General features: G+C 44.5%; 1 protein-coding gene across 5 annotated transcripts in view; it reads left to right on the top strand.

The window, feature by feature from the left end:
* MATCAP1 (microtubule associated tyrosine carboxypeptidase 1) overlaps nucleotides 1–16784 on the top strand; it is a 55869-nt gene that overhangs the window by 17267 nt on the left and 21818 nt on the right. For all 5 annotated transcript variants that reach the window (XM_073307268.2, XM_073307269.2, XM_073307270.2 and 2 more), the window contains exon 3: nucleotides 4491–4634. In XM_073307268.2, the coding sequence (XP_073163369.1) occupies nucleotides 4491–4634 (144 nt within the window). The remainder of the gene's footprint in view (nucleotides 1–4490; nucleotides 4635–16784) is intronic.

Below are 16784 nucleotides of genomic sequence, written 5' to 3'. Positions count from 1 at the left end.
CTTTACAGGTGAAAGGATTTTGCCTCTGGCCAGGAGGGATTTTATAGCACTGTATACAGAAAGGTGGTTACCCTTCCCTTTATTTTTATGACAACCTTTGTTATCTGAAACTTTAGCCACCTCATTTCTCTCCCATTGTTCCAGATAATAAATATTAAACACCTGTTCTAGTACAGAACCTTGAGATATCCAAGTGCTCACTTTCAGTATTGAAAATTGATCATCTGTTCCTACTCCTGAGAATCTTTGTGACTCAGCCAAGTTCTTAAGCATGAGTAGTTGCCTCTCACCTCGTGACTATGTATTTTGCTGCTTTGTCAATTTTTTTTTATATCTTGTAAACTGGTTCTTTATCCACAATTTTGTTGCTACACAACAAAAATAAAAATAGTTCAGACACAGACTGTCATTTGCAGCTGAAGCTGTGCCATCTCTACCATATGTTATTTGGTTTTATAATTCTCTTCAAGTGTAGTTTTAACCAGTTTTCCTTGCACTGAATTAAGGCTCCCAAGCCTATAATTCATAGGATCTCCTCCAGTACTGTTTCAAGATAGGTATAATGTTTGTTCCCCTGCAGTCTCCTGATATAAACTGTTGGTTTTTAGGATATTGCATATTTTTGGTAGTACCTCAGAAGCCAATTCCAAATTCCTAGATTAATACCGTCTGGTCCTGGTGACTTGCTGCTCTGTAAAATTTGTTTCAGAACCTCCTTTTTTGATAACTTAATATTTATTACTTGAAAAGAGTAGGTAACTCCCCAACATACAAAACTACTCAAGATAGTTAAGTCCCAGGCAGACTGCGAAGAGCTACAAAAAGGATCTCTCAAAACTGGGTGACTGGGCAACAAAATGGCAGATGAAATTCAATGTTGATAAATGCAAAGTAATGCACATTGGAAAATATAATCCCAACTATACGTATAAAATGATAGGGTCTGAGTTAGCTGTTACCACTCAAGAAAGAGATTTTGGGTTGTGGATAGTTCTCTGAAAACATCCACTCCATGTGCAGTGGCAGTCAAAAAAGTGAACAGAATGTTGGGCACCATTAACAAAGGGATAGATAAAAAGACAGAAAATATTCTATTGCCTTTATATAAATCCATGGTACGTGCACATCTTGAATACTGCGTGCAGATGTGGTCGCCCCGTCTCAGAAAAGATATATTGGATTGGAAAAGGTTTGAAAAAGGGCAACAAAAATGATTAGGGTTATGGAACGGCTTCCGTACGAGGATAGATTAATAAGACTGAGACTTTTCAGCTTGGAAAAGAGACGACTAAGGGGGAATATGATAGAGGTCTATAAAATCATGACTGGTGTAGAGAAAGTAACTAAGGAAGTGTTATTTACTCCTTACCATAACACAAGAACTAGTGGTCACCAAATGAAATTAATAGCCAGCAGGTTTAAAAGAAACAAAAGGAAGTATTTCTTCACACAACACATAGTCAACGTGTGGAACTCTTTGACAGAGGGTGTTGTGAAGGCCAAGACTATAACAGGGTTCAAAAAAGAACTAGATAAATTCATGGCGGATAGGTCCATCAATGGCTGTTAGCCAGAATGGGCAGGAACGGTGTCCCTAGTCTCTGTTTACCAGAGGCTGGAAATGAGCGACAGGGAAAGGATCACTTGATGATTCCCTGTTTTGTTATTTCCCTCTGGGGCATTTGGCATTGGCCACTGTTGGAAGACAGGATACTGGGCTAGATGGACCTTTGGTCTGACCCAGTATGGCCGTTCTTATGTTCTTAACATCATCTATGGTGAAGACTGATACAAAATAAATCCTTTAACTTGTCTGCAATGTCCCTACCCGCTTAATGGCTTTCTTTACCTCTGGTGGTCAACAAGACTTCCTGCTTCTAATACACTTCAAGAATTTCTTGTTCTTATGTCTCTGAGTGTTTGCTCTTCAAATTCCCTATTATTCCTCTGACTTTCCATTTTAGCTGTTATAGTTTATGTTCTCTTTTTCCATCGCTTCACTTGGGCTAGAAATCCACTGTTAGAAGGTAACCTGTTCGGCTCAGATAACCTCTCCAATCTTACCAGTTAAGCACATCATTTATTCTTCTCTTGCCTCCTTTTCAGTGAGAGATCCGCATGCCTCTTGTAGTTATGGTTGTAGAAGTCGTTTACATGCTCAAACCATGGTTTTTAAATTCCTTCCTTTTGGCTTAAAAAAGAGAGCCATAGCTAGTCAGTAGGATCATACATTCCATCTTCCTAAAGTTTTATGATCCCTTCCCTGAGGATGTTGACTTTACTCCTAGTTAAATAATATAATTGCCACTGCTATAGATTCAAGAAATATGAAGTCCTGTGTGTTGCTTAGGACTAATTGAAGAATAGCCTCTCCTCTTTTGGTCTAAAACTAGCTGTTCCAAGAAGCAATCATTTGTAATGTTGAGCAGTTGCTTATTTAATTCTTGTTCCATTGTGACAGACATGACACACATGCAGAACTGAAGTCACCCGTTATCACTGCATTGTTGGAGAGGGTTGCCTCTCTGGTGTCCTACAACATTATGCACTCCCTTTTCCTCATCAGGAGGCCACTAGTATATGTGTAGTGTTAGGACTTAGGGTTGGTAGGTCCTGTCAGTTCAAAACATTTCTTTTCCATTTCTATGAAATCTGCTAGGTGCTACTCCCCACCTCTGACCTGACCTGTCCTTCCTGTATAGTTTAGGGTTCCCCTGACTGGCCTTAATCATTGTCTGTAGTTCAAACCTCTTCCCTGGGAGGCAGGCAAAATATGCTACTTACACTTTTCAGATGCGGTAGCAGCGGAGGCAGAAAAAGGTTAAGACCAACACTTTCAAAAGTGGCCACTGGTTTGGGGCCCTTCACTGTTTAGGTAGCCAATTGTAACAGCTTGGGTCTGATTTTTTCAGAGTTACTGAGCAGTCGTAGTTCCCAGTGACTGCAGCTGGCGTTTTGGGTACTTGGCACTTCCAGAAATCAGGTCCCAGGTGGGCACCTTGGATACATCTACACTGATACAGGCTCGCAGGGGTGGTGCTACAAAGCTGTTTTAGCAGTGTAGATGCTCCTGCTCGGACTAGAGACCAGGCTCTGAAACCAGGGAAGGGGAGAGGGTCTCCAAGCCCATGTTCCCATTTGAGCAGGAATGAATAAACATCTATTTTTAGCCTCAGAGTGCGAGCCCTGCAAGGCCAAGTCTGCTGCTCAGGCCACTTGTTGCCGTGGGGTTTATTTTGGAGTGCAGATGTATCCTTGAGACTGAGTTAGACTCTGAACATCAGCAGCCTTGTGGCCTGTGGTTTGCACAAAGTCACACAAAATTTATGGCAGAGCTGAGAACAGAACCAAGATCACTGCATTAATAGACCGATAGCTGATCCACCAGATGACATTGCTTGAGAAAAAACACTTCATATGTGGGTGCTTGGATATGCTGTCTGTAAAGTGGGGCTATTTGTGTCTGTTCTTCAACTGCTTTGAGATCTACAAGTGGGAGAGCTAAAAGTGAAGGGCTTGGGGCTGATCTATAATAACTTCTGAATACTACAGATGAGCTGGTTTTTGGGATAGTTACTGTAGGGCTATATTGAGTGATTGGATTGTTCACTATGTGCGTGAGTTGACTTAATTTAATAGTGGAGCAGGGCTGTTTGGAAACTAGCAAGAAGGCAACCTCCTGGTAAGCATTCCCTAAATAATCTCCTGGTAAGCATTTCCAGGGAGCTAAAAAAACTATGCCTATGCTATTAAGCTGTGAAGACATTACTTCCAAAGACCAGTACAGTTAATAGACTTGTTTGGCCAAGGCTCAGGACTAGCATGTCAGAAGGACACTAAACAGTTAGTCATGCCTCTAGAGTGAGGGGGATGGCAGGTACCACGCATCGTGATGTTTTTTGTCTATTGGCTGCAACACAATTCCATTTGTGACTGAATTTGTTTTCTTTCTAATGCAGGATGAACCGGAGCCATTTTTCATGAAAATATGTCGGAGGGCCCGGGAGACCCATTATAGTCACTAGCCCACTGGTATTAGGCACTCACCATGGATGTGAGAGACCCAGGTTCAAATCCCTGCTCTGAATCAGACTTGAACCTGGGTCTCCTTCATCCCAGGTGAGTGCCCTAACCACAGGGGGCTACTGGCTATTCTAGAAGCATGCTTTCTCTCCGGTTTTGACCAGAAATTCCATCCTGGACCTGAGAAACCTTCCAAAAGAATCGGCATTTTCTGACCAAAAACCAAAAAAAATTGTTGAAAAATTCCCAACCAAGTCTTATCTATCTGTTATTACTTTATCAGATAACATACAAAACTATACAATGTCTTTGTTTATCAAAAGTGGTCAGCCATTTGATTCTTTTATCAGGTATTCCTTTAACTGAACATAGCCCAAGGAGATCTAAGTATAGCTATGGAGGCTGCACTTGAAACTGTAGAAGGTAGCTTGGGGAAAGGCTGACTCTCTTTTATGTGTGTGTGGCAGGCAACTGGGATCATTCATGCCGTCCTGGAGAAGTATGGCTCTTATGAGCGCTTTGAAGTGACCACTGGTGGAAGACTGCTGAGCAAATGCCAAATCTGGTCTATTATCCGGAAGTACATGCAGAAGGAGGGCTGTGTGGGAGAGGTAATAATTGTCTTCGTTTTGTTTATGAAGCACCTTCACCACAACCACTGCTAGCACAGATCAGTAGGGATAATAGGGAAACAAAGAGATGGACTCAGAAGTGCGATGTATACCGACAAAGCCAAATTAAAAATGGCTATTGACTGAGAGGAAGAAATTTGGGAACCCATGATTCTTAGAACCCAACAGTGAGAGTGGACACCGAGTTAAGTATGAGCTTGCAACATGAAGTGACTGCAAACATATCTGATGTAATTTTGTGCTGCAGGAACGTCACCTAGAGTAGCAGGGTTTTAATAGCACTTCTCTATACGGCTCTGGTGTCTGCAGCTGGAAATATTGTTTTCACTTCTGAGCACTTCAGAACCAGGAAGATGTTAACAAACTGTAACACAAACAGTTCTAGGAATGTGGCATAAGAAAGACTCAAGGCATTTTGGTGTAAAAGTGATATCCAGAGTAACTTTACATAAATCAGACTTGTTGATTCCAAAACACAATGTTACCAAGTTGAGTTTTCACCCTTTGTGGACTAAATCCAGTTCTCGTGGAAGCAAGCACCCTTGTCTTGACTACAGTGGAGTTATACCAGAGCACCACTGAGCCCAGTGGCAGCTGTAAAACGTGCAAAAAACAATACACATTTATCTTAGTTTAAAAAGATAGCTCCTCATCATATTAAATATTGGAGCCAAAGATCTAACCAAGTGTAGCCAATACTGGCCCATCTTGAGCTCCATTCATGGCTCACAGGGTGCAGAAAGCTGCCCTCAAAGGACTGCTGAGGATTCAGCTGCCATAATGCTAGCTCAGCTCTGCGCCACTCCCTCTGGGCCCCATACCGTAGCAGGCATAGATTTACAGATTTTTAAGGACAGAAAGGACCACTGTGATCATCTCGTCTGACCTGTATAACATAGGCCAGAGAAGTTCCCTGAATTAATTCCTGTTTGATTCCAGGAATTAAGTTTTTCTAAAATTAATTCCTGAAATCAAACATCCTACATTAATTTAAAAATTTCTAGTGACGAGAATCCACCACAACCTATAGTAAGTTGTTCCAATGCTTAATTACTCTCTCTGTTAAAAATTTGAGCCTTAATTTCTAGTCTGGGTTTGTCTGGCTTCAGCTTCCAGCCATTGTTATAATTTTATCTGCTAGATTGAAGAGCCTTCTGTCAAATTTCTGTTCCCTATGTAGGTACTTAGACTGTAATCAAGTCACCCCTTGACCTTCTGTTTGGTAAGCCAAATAGACTGAGCTCCTTGCCTATTGCTGTGAGGCATGGTTTTCAATCCTTTAATCATTCTTGTGGGTCTTTTATGAACCGTCTCTAGTTTTTCAACATTCTTCTTGAATTAGGGATACCAGAACTGAATACACTATTCCAGCAGCAGTCGCTCCAGTGCTAAATACAAAGGTAAAATAATCTCCTTTTTCCATCTTGAGATTCCCCTGTTTACACATCCACAGTTCACATTAGCCCTTTGGGCCACAGTGTCACACTGGGAACTCACGAGCAGGCATGCAGGAAGAGAGGAGAGAGTGTGGCTAGAGATTGCTCTCAACCAGCAATCGTCATCAGGGTAAGAGCCCCTTTGGGGCCATTACAGAGCAGGACATACATGGGCAGTCCTTTACTGCCATAATTTGTGCCAGGGGTCAGAATCTTCCCCCTGGAAGCTCTGGAATTGGTCATGTACCAAGATGGCATAAAGCTGCTTTTGTCTTTACCCCACTCTGAGTCCTGCACTGAGCACAGCTTGACTGGGCCCAAGAACCTGGCCCATTATAGCTGAGCCTGTATATTGTATCATACATGCCGTATACAAAACGTATGAGGATCTGCTATCTTTAGTCGCCAGGGCCCACTCAATGTGATATGTTACAGTCATGTGTTTCATCTGTGAAGCTGTAATTAACATCGGTTAGCAAGTGGTCAGGCTCGTGCGTCACTGTGCTGGAAGCTGGAGAAATGTCAGCGTGTGACAGAGCTGCACCGCTGCGTGAGACTGTTGAGGGGAGGAGGGCAGTGAGCTGCAGCTCATCGGGAATGGGTTGGAAATTAGAGAGAAAAGAAGTAACTTCAGCATCAAGGGGCAGGGGCGTGAAAGCACTGCAGGAGGAAACTCGTTTCAATAAATACTAGTCTCGGCTGGGGTTTTCAGTGGATGTGACGTTATGAATGTAATTCATATTCCAGTATGCGGAAATGACACCGCTCACCTAAAAATATTTTACCGAGCTCTAAATGAAGTAAAACCCCTCTCATTGCTGCCTGTCCCCCCAGAGATAACATTGGTGAGCTTTATCTCACTTCTGGGGTGAAATTCAAACAATTTGAAATATTTTATAAAGAATGTGCAGACCAACAGCAGCATTTGATTGTGCGGACATCTGCATAGGCTGATTGAAGGTTGTAGCCAGCTGACAGGGTCTCTGTGCTAGAGTTCCTCCTGGTCTGTCAAGAATGTTTGCTTCGTAGCTGATCAGGCAGTGTGTAGCTTGGTGCTGAAGATTTGGGTGTAAGAGGAGTTTGGATTAGACATGACTCCCATTCCTCTCTTTGGCACTGACCAACCATCAAGAATGTGATTGGGCAAAATAAGATTTACTCTCACTCCTTAGTGAATTCTGTACTTACCAGTAGCAGAACAGAATAGGCCTTGGATTGCCTTACCATGCTTTTGACCACAGGCCCTGGAACAAGCCCAATGAGTGTGACATTTACACACACCCAAGGCTAGCAGGTCTAAAAGATGAACTGTCCTGCAGATTAATCTGTCCAATGTCTCTGTCACTGCAGTGACCAAGTTTTTCGGACATATAAGCACATCACAAACCAACTAGCTCACACTGTTGGTGGTTTTGGGAGTTACATTTCCTGAAGGTAATGAACTATGTGTCTTTTGGATCCACTCCTTTCTCTTACTACTTCTCAAGACAATATACTCCAAGCTCATTTCTCTGTCCTTGTTCGTCAGAGCAGTGTGTCAAGCCAGGACTCCTAGCACCACTGCATAGATCTCTGCTGTTTGATCCAAAGAGGTAACGCCTTTACCTAGAAGGTTCCTATCGACTCCACATGAACATCCAACACAAACTGAACCATTGGTTCACTAATCACCCACACCCCACAAAAAAACCCAACCAACTAAAAATCACCTTTTGACACAGTGGAAGCAAGTATTATTCAGCCCCTTTTTCCAGATAGTGAAAAGGAGAACAGAGATTCCGCAAGCTTGTGTCCTCTTTGCCAAAATGGGTTTTAACTGAAGTAGTATGTTTTCATAGCTGCAGAGTTTAGGAGCTCCTCAGATCACCCAGTTCTCTGGCATCCTACTCCCCTTCCCTATGGAATTGGACAGTTAAGGTTGTGAACAGACAGTGTGGGATTCCAGCCCTATATAGCACTCCAGCAGGATGTAGGAGGCATACGCAGCTTGCAGGGGGTCAGTGGAGTATCTCCTCCTCCCACCCCCAGTGCAGGCACTGCATTGCTCTGCCTTAGATAGTCCTACACTGGCACCCCTCCAACAACTGAGGTGGAGTCGGGGTGGGGCCATATTGCCCATTGCTATAGCCTGCTGGGATATTCCTGGTGAGGCTGCCATAACTGAAAGAAGCCCCCAGGGTTGCTTGAGTGGGGTGGGGAGTGCTCCCAGAACAGATCAGAATCAGGAGGCCACCCTTCCTTTGGCCTGGCCAGGCATGCTGGGTCTCCACCAGCGGCAGCACAGAATCTCAGCCACACCATTTAATTTAAAACATGATCAAAATGTTGTAGTGAAAATTCAAGTACTTGAAAGCCAGGAAGCAGGGAGCTAACGTGGTGCGGACACAATTGTGGTTTCCTCTAGCTATCTGTCCCCAGCCAGATCCCCACCTGCAATTCTGGAGTCTCCTGGGGAGCTGCATTCAATAGCAATAGTATACACAGTAAGAAGTGTTGATGAAGCACCACTGATAGTGTCTTAGAGTCAGAGCCCAGCCTCACCCAACAGCCTGGTCTGACTCCACAGTGATGGACTGCAAAGGGGGCTCCTCCCCACCTAGGCTGTGTCTAAACCGGAGTTTGGGCCTGCTGGAACTCAAGGTGATTGGCAGCTAACACCTTTGCAAATGCTAATCTAGACTAAACCAGAGCAAAGTCTGGGTTTAAATCCCGGACCAAGCACTTGTGAGTGTCTAGATTAGCATTTGCAAAGCCAGATTGAGTTAGTTACTTCGGGAGCAATCGCTCCAATATAGCTGGTGGCTTCTCACCTCCCCCACCCCTGCCCTGGCCAGTGAGAAGCTGACTGCAGAGAACCCTAATGGGCTGCATGGGCCAAGCCATGGTAGTGGCTGCCAGAGCAGCGAGGGCGCAGCTCCCATCCTCCCACTGTCCCTGGGCATGAGGGGATATACTGATCTGGGAAGGCAGAGTACCACAGGTTCCTGCATGTCGAGCAGCATTCCACTGGTAAGTCTTTTTGCACTACAATTGGTGCTGACTATTAAAGACTTCCTTCAGGATCGTTCAGGCCGTAGACCCTGACCCTGTCTGGCTCTGTTCTGGCTCAGGGTGGAGGTGATGTTGTGAGAGCTTGTAGAGACCTCCCCACACTGCCCATGACTCTTCTAGGTGTGCCCACTCCCTGTCTATACTGGTGAGTATTGCACTGTTATGAAATACAGCTAAAGTGGTCTTTGACGTGTGAGGTGGCTTCAGTCAGGTTTCATTCTGCGCTGTGCTGGCCTTGCCCATGGAGACAGTTGGTTTATGAGGGACAGGACTGACTGGGTGTGTCTACCGTGCAGCTGGGAGCCTGCCTTCCAGCCCCCACAGGCAGACTCGAGCTAGCTCTGCTTAAGATAGCAGGCTAAAAATAGCAGGCTGTACACTGCAGCATGGGCTAACCATCTGAGCTCAGAGCTGGTCAGGCTTGGACCCAAGCCACCACCTGAGCTGCAACCTTCCTCTCAGTTCCTGAAGAGTGGGGTGGTGAAATATCCTTGGTTGCTTCCTGCATCGGCCCTGATTGGCTGCTCCTGCCCAGGAGGTGGGGCAATGGGGAAGGCAGCCAGTCAGAGGAGGGTTTCTCTCAGGCAGGGATGAAATTTGTAGGGAGGTGGAGCTTCATGCAGCATTGCCGACTGGCTCCAGGCTGGCTGAAATCCCATCACTCGAACAAATTGTGAGAGCTGGTGACTTTGTTATTAGCCCTGCTTTGTTAACACTTCTGTGATCCTCCCACTGTTCTGTGGTTCCTCACCTTGGAAAAAATCTTATGTGGCCCAAACTTTCCAGGATAGGGGCCAGAGGTAGGGACAGTTCTGTACAGTCTACAGAAAGCAGGGATTCCCCCCCTTGGGGACTGATCAGCCAGGACTCCTGACAAAATAAACTCAGACATGTTAGTATGTAGAATTGTGTCCTGCCTTGTAGCCCTCAGCAATCAATAACTCCCTAGCACATCTTTACAGGTAGCAGCGGCCCTTTGCTACATACCCAGAACATGGAGTACCAAAGAATGCTTCGCTCTTGGCTTTAGCCCCTGGTGCATTGGTCAAAGGAAGTATCTTTGTGCTGTTCGATAACCACGGTGGTTTCAGCTGTAAATATTGCACCCTCAAATGGCTCTGATTGACTAGCTGTTTTCTAGAAACAGCAAGGAGTCCGGTGACACATCACCCAGTTCTCTGGCATCCCAATACCCTTCCCTGTTGAATTGGACAGTTAAGGTTGTGAACAGACTGTGTGGGATTCCAGCCCTATATGCCACTCCAGCAGGGTGTAGGAGGCATACACAGCTCGCAAGGGGTCAGTGGAGTATCTCCTCCTCCCACCCCACATCCACCCTGATTGAATTGGCCTTGTCAACAATGGTTCCCCACTTGAAAGGTAACTCCCTTCTCTTCATGTGTCAGTATATTTATGCCTGCATCTGTAATTTGCATTCTGTGCATCTGAAGAAGTAGGGTTTTTTACCCATGAAAGCTTATGCCCAGCCAGAGCCATCCTGGGCTCACTCAGATAACAAGGATTTGCAACGGTGCCCTGGGTTTTGTGGAGGAGTCACGCTTTTTGATCCAGAAAAGGTGTGAGCTGTAGCTGCTCAGCCAACAACAGGGAATTCAGCAGGCGAAGAAGACTGGCACAGAGGTGAGCTCTTGTTCCACCATAGGCTGCCCGGCCTGGGGGAAAGCAGTTCTTTTTAGAACAGGAGAACATTGATCCTGGGTGGGGAGTTCGTATTCTCCTGCGCATTCCCAGGATTTAATGCTCTAAATTCAATCCTCCCTGTTTCCTTCATACAGGAGCAACTGTGAGTGACAGGACAGCGCATATTCACCTTGCCCAGCCCCTCCCTGCCAGCGGAGGATTGTGCATTTGTTGATGGCCTGACAATGGAGATCTGCAGGCTGATGAGAGAATGTCATGCTCAGTTCCCCCTAAGGAAACAGCAGATCATAAGTGTCACAAATATGGTGTGTCTGGACAGTGCACTGGACACCAGATGGGCAGGAGAGCAGGCTAGGACTGAGTCTGGCGTCAGAGTCAACAGCTGCACTGCAGGCACCAAGTTTCCTTAGAAGGACACTGCTGCTGGCATTGAACCGGGACATCCCTGCATGGGCAGCAGGGGACCAACCTTGGTGATGCAGTGTCCTTGGTGATGCAGTGCTCCATTCCATTTAACTCTGGCCGATCTTACCTCGACCTCAGCCCCAGTGAGCAATGTGCTGTGTCCCTGTGGAACACACCCTCACCATCACACAGACCTGGCATGAGACACTGGATTATGCGACAGAAACTTGGTTAAATGATCTTAAGGTTGCAAAGTGAATCCCTTAAAAATCAGGAAATAGCTACAATAAGTTTGCATGTGCACCCTTAACTCAGTCCTCTTGTGCATATACATTATAATATAGGTTCTGACCCTGCACTGCCCTCCACCTTGTCTAACCACGTAGACATGTGCAAAATAAATACAAAGTGGAGTGAAACACTGCCAGATCAGAACTATCCCCTCACCCTGTGGGAGTGTTTTACAGCCATTTAGCATAGGTGTCAATGATGACATACAGGGAAGACAGTGGGGGACCAGGCAGTCTTTAACTGTACAACAACATGCTGCTGTTTCTGCAGGACCACAGGTTCATTCAAGCCCCGATTCAGGAAAACATCCCTAGTGAGGGCAGCACTGAAGGACACGCGTAAGTCCTATTTAACATGCTTAAAGTGCTGTCCTGAGACACTGATTCAGGGTGCAGGTTGGACATTGCAAAATGTAAGAAGGACATTGCTACATTTATTTTTAAATAACTTAGTAGGGCAGAGGTGCACACTTGTGGCCAAACCAAACTGAAATCAACCCTTTTCTCTGTGCAAGTTCCAGGAACTATTTTTCACTCTGTCATTTTGCAACAAATGATTTTTATTCTATTGAATGAGTGCAACTCAGCCTCATGACAGCGCACTGTCCCGCCTGTGCTCCTGAAGTAGATTCTGCTCTCAGCGAGACTGGTGCAGATTTGAAGCTTGTTGACTTTAATGGATTTACTTCAGATTTGTCCTGCAGTAACAAATTTGGATTAGAACAAATCAGGGATCCATGGGACCCTTGCCTCATTCCTGGAGCCCCATCCATCCTGTGCACTGAATGAGATAGGACTCCTTGGGGAAACAATAGCGTGTGATCATGTAATGAAAGACTGCACTGTAGTACCATAACGCACACGCATATATGGGTCAGAATTAAGGTTACTTGGGCAGCCGTAACTTTGGCATTTCGAAACTTGTGAGTGTTCCACTTTGTAACCTTAAGGTTCTTTTATCTAGACAGTTTGGCTAGACCAACACAAGAGCTCAGAAAGCAAGGCGATTGGAATTAATCTCAGAATATCCCATTGGTTAAGGCAGAGTGCCATTTCATTCAGTTCGCACTCGCACGTTGAATGAAACCTGGCTCACAGTGTTTTTTGTAGGACTTGGAATTCCACCCGCATGTGCAGTCCAGTTCTGCTTTGCTGTGAAACACAAGAGACTCCTAGAGCAGGTGCAGCACAGGTGCAAAGTATCATTACAGCCTCATTGCTCAGCTGAACTGAAGTTGATTTTTTGCTGGAAAACTGAAAGGCGCTTCTCCTCACTAAGGACTACGGCAAGCTTTGACTTTCCAACCTGAAAAGCTTCACCCCGAAATAAAACCAGTGGCAAGAGGAGGTTTTTAATGGAAATGGTCCGGCAACCTTAACTGTAAGTGCCGTGCAGCTCCAGCCATCACTGCAGTCCAAAGTGCTGAGCTCACCTAGTGCGTCACTGGGCACTGACGTTTTGGGACACCCGGGTGGGTTTGCTGTCGGTTCTTTTCATCAGAATATGTTTTACTGTTATCATTCCCTTTGTATTGCTGTGTCTGTCAAACCATTGCTTGTTCAACACGGGATTTCCAATAAATCGCCATTATTTGAAGTAACAACTTTGCCTCTCTAGTTCCTTTCCCCGTCTGACACGCTCAGTGGTGTAGTGAGCTCGCCCACAGAAAGAAGTGGATTATTGTGCTGAAAGCTCCAACCCTCATTTACTCAGCTGAGCCAAGCTGTACTGGAGAAAGCTGTGCGAAAGAGACCCATGGTCTGTACTGGCCAGTGACCCCCCTGCAGCCAGTGGAGCTTACGACGGTCGAGGAGAGCCAGACCCAAAGAGTGGAAGACAATGCTCTGAAAAATGGCTTTACACAATTATGCTTGATCCATGTGGCTCCCAGGGCCTCGGTGTGATGTTTTCTTGGAGTTCCCAGTACCGTCAGTCCCCTGGTTACCCCCCTGCCTGCAGTCAGAGACTTGCAGGTGCTTAAAGGGATGTCAGCTCCCTGATGCCACTAGCCTGCTAGCCACCCACACAATCTTGGGATTGTGTCAGCCCTTACTTTGCCTTAACAGTGGGTGCACCCCAGTTCATGAACCCCTTTGAAGCATTCCCCTGTAATTTCCAGCCCCCGTCACTGATTACTCACAGAAATACCAGGTTTGCTATCCCCAAGGGGACAGCGTACACACCAGCTTGTTTGAGTCAACTGAGGATCAGAGCCTATATAACATCACAGCACTGAGATATATTTATAGTGAAAACAATCATAAGTTTTTTATCAAAGATAAAGATTTAAGAGATACTGAGTAAGGATAATGAAAACAGAAAGGTTACATATAAAACAAAACCCATACATGCTTTATAGAGACTAAACCTAACTTTTACAGCCTAACCACCTGTCTAAAAGGAGCCTTACCTCACTTGTATGTCCTTCACAGTGCTCCCAACCAGGGCAGGTTGGCATCCTGTTTTCATGAATGCGATCACACTGTTCAATTCCTTTCTCAGGTGCAGGACAAAGAAGTTTCCTTTTGCCTTCTCCTTATAGCCCCCAAAATTCATTGTTTCGTCCCCAGGATAAAGGGACGTACAATGCTTCATTTACATGTGACCCGAGGCAAAGAGGTGAACATATATCCTTTGTCTGGCTGAAACCTGTTTCTCAATCCTCCCTTGATTCAGACTTTCTTAGGAATGTATTTTCGGTGTACGCACATGCACACAAAACATCGCACATGGTATTTGTACATATATGTCACAACAATGTTAATGGCCAATGTGACCCTGGCTTTCTTTGAAGACCCCACCGGTATGGGTAAATACTATGTAAGCCATGTGCTAGGGGTGGGAAGATTGTGAGGCCTGTCAGGAGTTACTGTTACAGAACAGTGAAACCCTTTGCCAGTCGCCAGTGAGGGGCTCTTAGGGTCACACTTGGTAGTCTCATTTTCCCCAAGAAACTGCTTTGCCCTTTATGAAGGTGTTAAAATAGCATGTGCCTGCAGGCTTCAGAGAGCAGCCCCTCCATTGCAGACCCCAGGAAGAAGAGCATAGGAGAGACAAACATCATCAAGAGCCCAGAGCATCCCACACAAATCAAGTGATCATGAGCTAATTCAGTTCAAACTGAATGGAAGGATTAACAAAAATAAATCTGCAACTAGGGTTTTTGATTTCAAAAGGGCTGACTTTCAAAAATTAAGGAAATTAGTTAGGGAAGTGGATTGGACTGAAGAATTTATGGGTTTAAAGGTAGAGGAGGCCTGGGATTATTTTAAATTAAAGCTGCAGAAGCTATCGGAAGCCTGCATCCCAAGAAAGGGGAAAAAATTCATAGGCAGGAGTTGTAGACCAAGCTGGATGAGCAAGCATCTTAGAGAGGTAATTAAGAAAAAGCAGAAAGCATATAGGGAGTGGAAGAAGGGAGGGATCAGTAAGGAAAGCTACCTTATTGAGGTCAGAATATGTAGGGATAAAGTGAGACAGGCTAAAAGTCAAGTAGAGTTGGACCTTGCAAAGGGAATTAAAACCAATAGTAAAAGGTTCTATAGTCATATAAATAGGAAAAAAACAAAGAAAGAAGAAGTGGGACCGCTAAAAACTGAGGATGGAGTGGAGGTCAAGGATAATCTAGGCATGGCCCAATATCTAAACAAATACTTTGCCTCAGTCTTTAATAAGACTAAAGAGGATCTTAGGGATAATGGTAGCATGATAAATGGGAATGAGGATATGGAGGTAGACATCACCATATCTGAGGTAGAAGCGAAACTCAAACAGCTTAATGGGGCTAAATCGGGGGGCCCAGATAATCTTCATCCAAGAATATTAAAAGAATTGGCACAAGAAATTGCAAGCCCATTAGCAATAATTTTTAATGAATCTGTAAATTCAGGGGTTGTACCATATGATTGGAGAATTGCTAACATAGTTCCTATTTTTAAGAAAGGGAAAAAAAGTGATCCAAGTAATTATAGGCCTGTTAGTTTGACATCTGTAGTATGCAAGGTCTTGGAAAAAATTTTGAAGGAGAAGGTAGTTAAGGACATTGAAGTCAATGGTAAATGGGACAAAATACAACATGGTTTTACAAAAGGTAGATCGTGCCAAACCAACCTGATTTCCTTCTTTGAGAGAGTAACAGATTTTTTAGATAAAGGAAACGCAGTGGATCTAATTTATTTAGATTTTAGTAAGGCGTTTGATACTGTGCCACATGGGGAATTATTAGTTAAATTGGATAAGATGGGCATCAATAGGAAAATTGAAAGGTGGATAGGGAATTGGTTAAAGGGGAGACTACAACGGGTCCTACTGAAAGGTGAACTGTCAAGTTGGAGGGAGGTTACCAGTGGAGTTCCTCAAGGATCAGTTTTGGGACCAATCTTATTTAATCTTTTTATTACTGACCTGGGCACAAAAAGTGGGAGTGTGCTAATAAAGTTTGCAGATGATACAAAGCTGGGAGGTATTGCTAATTTAGAGAAGGACAGGGATACCCTACAGGAGGATCTGGATGACCTTGTAAACTGGAGTAATAGGAATAGGATGAAATTTAATAGTGAGAAGTGTAAGGTCATGCATTTAGGGATTAATAACAAGAATTTTAGTTATAAGCTAGGGACGCATCAACTAGAAGTAACGGAGGAGGAAAAGGACCTTGGAGTATTGGTTGATCATAGGTTGACTATGAGCTGCCAATGTGATATGGCTGTGAAAAAAGCTAATGTCGTCTTGGGATGCATCAGGAGAGGTATTTCCAGTAGGGATAAGGAGGTTTTAGTACCGTTATATAAGGCACTGGTGAGACCTCACCTGGAATACTGTGTGCAGTTCTGGTCTCCCATGTTTAAGAAGGATGAATTCAAACTGGAACAGGTACAGAGAAGGGCTACTAGGATGATCCGAGGAATGGAAAACTTGTCTTATGAAAGGAGACTCAGGGAGCTTGGCTTGTTTAGCCTAACTAAAAGAAGGTTGAGGGGAGATATGATTGCTCTCTATAAATATATCAGAGGGATAAATACCAGAGAGGGAGAGGAATTATTTAAACTCAGTACCAATGTGGACACAAGAACAAATGGATATAAACTGGCCACTAGGAAATTTAGATTAGAAATTAGACGAAGGTTTCTAACCATCAGAGGAGTGAAGTTTTGGAATAGCCTTCCGAGGGAAGTAGTGGGGGCAAAAGATCTATCTTGCTTTAAGATTAAACTCGATAAGTTTATGGAGGAGATGGTATGATGGGATAACATGGTTTTGGTAATTAAATATTCATGGTAAATAG

The sequence above is a fragment of the Lepidochelys kempii genome, chromosome 12, assembly GCF_965140285.1.
Source record: "Lepidochelys kempii isolate rLepKem1 chromosome 12, rLepKem1.hap1, whole genome shotgun sequence".
Taxonomy (NCBI): domain Eukaryota; kingdom Metazoa; phylum Chordata; order Testudines; family Cheloniidae; genus Lepidochelys; species Lepidochelys kempii.
Note: the sequence above shows the minus strand (reverse complement) of the source record. Positions and strands in the feature narration are given on the sequence as shown.